General features: G+C 33.0%; 1 protein-coding gene across 1 annotated transcript; it reads right to left on the bottom strand.

The window, feature by feature from the left end:
- Positions 1 to 255: 255 nt before the first annotated feature.
- Positions 256 to 2,217, bottom strand: LOC124941782 (cytochrome P450 78A5-like). The gene is made up of 3 exons (XM_047482136.1): positions 1,675 to 2,217; positions 1,194 to 1,595; positions 256 to 863 (listed from the first exon to the last, which is right to left on the bottom strand). Exons 1-3 carry the CDS (start codon positions 2,215 to 2,217, stop codon positions 264 to 266), a joined length of 1,545 nt encoding a protein of 514 aa, XP_047338092.1. The 3' UTR covers positions 256 to 263.
- Between the last annotated feature and the right edge of the window lie 2,590 nt (positions 2,218 to 4,807).

Raw genomic sequence — 4,807 nt, forward strand, 5'->3', positions numbered from 1 at the left:
TATTTATATTAAAAAAAGAACTGCATTAAACAAACACAATTACATAATATTACTTAAGAGGCTCCATTAAAAGTTTTCTTTTGCAGTACAACCCTAAAAAACACACAAACTTGAACAACACAGAAAATACAAACTTAGACAACATTCTAAAACAAAACACACAAACTTGCTTAGAAAACATAAATCAAACAAACACAACAACATCACAAACAAAAGAACATAGTAGTTCAGGAGGCCTCATCAGAAAGAGCTATTTATCATGCTTAAAAAACCCTTGTAACAGCCTTACACACCAAAGGATTCTTCATTTCCATTGACATCTTGAGAACCTCAGTCAAATCCACATCATCCTTAGAGACCCACTCAAAGTTCTGAAGAAGTACAGCCAACCAAATATGAACCGTAGCCAAACCCATAGTTTTCCCAGGACAGACTCTCCTTCCTGAACCAAAAGGAGCAAGCCTCATGTCAGACCCCATAACAGACACTTCCTGTTCAATGAATCTCTCTGGCCTGAACTCCTCTGGCTCCGACCAAATACCCTTGTCATGTGCTATGGCCCACATATTCACCATGGCGGTGGTCCCTGCAGGGACAAAGTACTGCCCAACATGTGTGTCGTGGATTGCAAGACGAGCCCATGAAAGGAGGGGGCCTGGAGGGTGCATTCTTAGAGTCTCTTTTACGATGGCTTGGAGGTATGGCAGGTTTGGAATATCAGATTCCATTACTGCCCTCGAAGAGCCAATAGTTGATTCAATTTCAGAAAGAGCTTTGGCTTGAACGTCTGGATGAAGAACTAGTCTTGCTAGAATCCATTCTAATAGAATTGCAACTGTGTCTGTTCCTCTAAAAATCATTTCCTATATATTCATTGATAAAGATTATTTATACAAATGCTATCTTCAATTATTATGTAAATAAAAAAACTTATATATAGAAGCAAAGAAATATGTATAAATATATATTAAAAAATCTATAATACAAAAATTTTAAAGAAACTAATAATTGTAAAAAAAATGAGAGATAAAGTTGTAAAAAAAACTCAAGGGCCAACACAATTACGAAAATCTCCTAAGTACTATTTTCATTTCTTGTAGATAATAAGGTTGGGTAGTGAACTCAAGAAACAGGATTCTAAGTAAGAAAATACTAATTAGAAAATTTTGAAAAGATATAAGAAAGAACATTACCCATAGAACAGCGACCATATCAGATCGGGTGATCTTGCTCTCTCTCTCAAGATCAAGAAGAACATCAACAAAGTATCCATGATTATTGTCATGATCAGTAACCTTGCTGTGATCGTCTATGATCTTTCTAACGAACGCATCCACTCTAGAAACTAGTTTCCTACTTCTCCTTCTCACACCTTGAACATCAAGCCACCCCAGAATTGGGAAATGATCGCTCCAATTGAATGTCCCTAGTAACTTGTATCCTTCACTTACAAATCCCTCTACTTCCAAACCGTCCCCATTTTCACCAAAATCATAATACTTTCCAAAAACGGTCATCATCATGTTATTCAATGAACCAAAGTGAAGAACTTGCTTGATCTCAACATCCCCTTTTAGCTCCATTTGTGTTTTTACCTGTGTAAAGAAAGACTCGTTTATAACTAATTAATTGTCTTTTATACTCATATCATTTAAAGAAATGGAGTATTCTTACTTGTGTGATCATCTGATTACAGATCTCCTTACGGAATCCTTCGGCACAAGCTATTTTCTTGGGGCTAAACATGTAAGTGGCTGAAATCCTTCTTAGCTCCCTCCAGTATTCTCCAAAAGGAGCAAATCCCATTGCCCGATTAAACAGGAGCTCGTAAGCGGATTCCTTAATGGGTCGATCAGCGAAGGCAGAACTGCTGAGAATGTCCTTAGCCGAACCCGGATCACTTGAAATAACAAAACGGGTGAACCCAACCGAAAAGGCCATTAGTGGAACAGCCTTTAAGGTTTGAGAAAGATGTGCAAGTTTTCTATGAGTCAAAGAACTCATAAAAGTGAAAATGAGTCCGATGAGGGGGAATCCTGAGGGTCCGGGAATGGGGGCACCGGTTTTTGCTTTGGAAAGAGCCCATGCAAGACCACCCGGGACTAGCCAGAATCTGAAAACAGCGGTTAGGATAGCGAGAAAGAGGAAAAGTTGGACGCTGAGCAAGGTGGAGGAGGAGTCATCTGTTAGAACAAAGAGACCTACTCCAGAAGACATTTTTTTTTTTGTTAAGAGAGAGATATGAATGTATGAAGTGATGATGATAGAAGGAAGGGGGTAGTCGTATTTATAGGGAGAAACCAAATATAATTTTGAAATTTGATAACATTCAATTTATTTAAAATGAAATTAAACTAAACAATTTTATAGTTATAATTAAAAGGAGAACTCACTCAAAAGTTTTATGATTAACTAAATTCCAAAGAATGAAAATATTAATTTTTAAAGCATCTCTTAAAGAATCAAATTAAAGATTTTTTATTTTCTTTAACATCTTAAGAGTCTAGTCAGCTCCACGTTATTATTATCGGGACTCATTAAAATCTCTGAAAAAAGCAGAGCCATGCAAACGATGTAAATATTTTAATATTTTTTTAGACTACTCTACAAAAACAGAAGCCATGCAAAGGATGTAAATATTTTAATATTTTTTTCGGACTACTCTACAAAAACAGAAGCCATGCAAGGATGCACGTAGTTAATTTTCTCTGAGCCAGAGACATGCAAGGATGCACGTAGTTAAATTTCTTCATACATGACAGACCTCTCTGGCCTCCAGAAAAAACCTCTCTGGCCTCCACCAAAAGGATGTAAATATTTTAATATTTTTTTTTAAACTGCTCTACAAAAGCAGAGCCATGCAAAGAGGCACGTAGTTAATTTTCTCTGAGCCAGAGCCATGCAAGGATGCACGTAGTTAAATTTCTTCATACATGACAGACCTCTCTGGCCTCCAGAAAAAACCTCTCTGGCCTCCACCAAAAACACTTGTCATGTATTATGGCCCACATATTTACCATGGGCGGATTCAAGTATATGGTGGGTGGTACAAATTCTCAAAAAGATGGATTAATGGATTTAGAGATTGAAATCAGTTACAACCATTGAAGACACAAGATTGGTGTCAATTTAACAAACTGAGTCTTGGATTGTTTTGCTACTGTGTCTGTCCATTTTTAGAATTTTCATGTATTAATTAATCGGAATTATATATATATATATTATAATATCTGGTTGAAATATGTTTCATAATTATTTGATTGATGATAGAGAGATAAACTTAAAATTATGTTGATTTGTATTTATGTTTAGTGTAATTTATTTTTATTGTATGTCTAACTCTAATGTTAAATATTTAACCTAATATTGTTCTATGCATACACTATTCTAAATCCTCTCTATAGATAGGGATCCGAACTCAAATAATGATGGATACAACAAAAATATTTTTGTCTAATAACAATTTTGAGAGCTTCTTGAGTGTTATGATGAATGTGAGTACAACGTGAGAGACACAAACTAACATTTGACACTAAAATGAGTTCTTCGAAGAATCTTGATGAGTCTTAGAGCATTTTTTAATTGACTTTGATCATCTTTTTATGTAACTACATGGTTTGACATTGATGACTTTGAAAGAATAATGCATTAGATGTTCACCTAACTTTAAACATCGTCATAGGCGCCCATGACTCCGTTATGCGGGGTTAATACTCTCTTTTATTAAAATCAAATAAATAAACTTAAATATATTAGTTGTGTCATTATTGTATTTGGAGATTAAATTAAAAGAAATATGTAGTCCAATAATAATTGTTGATGTTTGATAAGAAGGAGAAACAATTTCGAACAAAAACCAGTTTTTTAAGCCTATCAAGGTAAATGTTATACCACAGAAATTTGAAAAACATCATAACCTCACAAAGGAGTCTTTATGGAATAAAGACTCAATAAAGTGAAGTCACATAAATTCTATCATAATCCAATCATAAATGTGACTATGATTCTTAAGATTAAGATTTTAATTTTATTTATTTCATTTTAAAAGCATCCATTAATTATAATAATGTTTCTTATCCTTTTTTTTTCTATGAGCTCTTTAAGATCAAATTATTTCTTCAAACTTCGAAATTTAAAAAATTTACTTTCAAAAAGTACATTTGAAAATGTCCTTATAACTAGATAAATATTTTTTTTATAATTAAAGTAGAACTAACATTACACTCTACCGACATGTAGATAATCAATTATAGAAGAAGAAATTGACATCATTAATGAAATAATACAAACAAAATAAATGAGATTTTGAAAACTATATTCAAACTTTATCAAAATATATAATTATCCAAAGTGTTCAATAATTTCAAAACCAAAACCCATATTTTAATACTAGGGGCATTTTTATCAAAATAAAAATGAATAAAACTAAAATAAAATAACGTTATTTTGAAAATGCACATGTTTTGAACTAAGTTCGGACCTGATTTTTCTTTTATGAGAATACGTAGGCAGTCTACAATATTTTTGGTCCAATAAAACCAAAACAAAAAATTCAAACATAGTAATCATAACTACGTTTGATCCTAATTTTTCTTTGTTATGAGAAATCTTAGGCAACCTAATACTAGGCTCGGTCCCAATAAATTCAAAATAACAAAAACTCTATTTCAACACTAAAGGGAATTCTTATTAAGATAAAAAATGGTTCAAAACTAAACAAAAAAACAATGACACCTTTATCAACTCTCATGAAAATTGAACCCGATCTTTCTATGTTATGAGATTACGTAAGCAATCTCACATAAGG

Source organism: Impatiens glandulifera, chromosome 1, assembly GCF_907164915.1.
Source record: "Impatiens glandulifera chromosome 1, dImpGla2.1, whole genome shotgun sequence".
In the NCBI taxonomy this organism is placed as follows: Eukaryota; Viridiplantae; Streptophyta; class Magnoliopsida; order Ericales; family Balsaminaceae; genus Impatiens; species Impatiens glandulifera.

Bases quoted from the DNA above. Each gene is read 5' to 3' on its own strand.
- LOC124941782 (XM_047482136.1), bottom strand. From the start codon at position 2,217: ATGTCTTCTGGAGTAGGTCTCTTTGTTCTAACAGATGACTCCTCCTCC. The intron at 1,596-1,674 runs GTAAGAATACTC...TTCTTTACACAG, and splicing joins GTAATCAGATGATCACACAA to GTAAAAACACAAATGGAGCT. The intron at 864-1,193 runs GTAATGTTCTTT...ATGAATATATAG, and splicing joins ATATGGTCGCTGTTCTATGG to GAAATGATTTTTAGAGGAAC.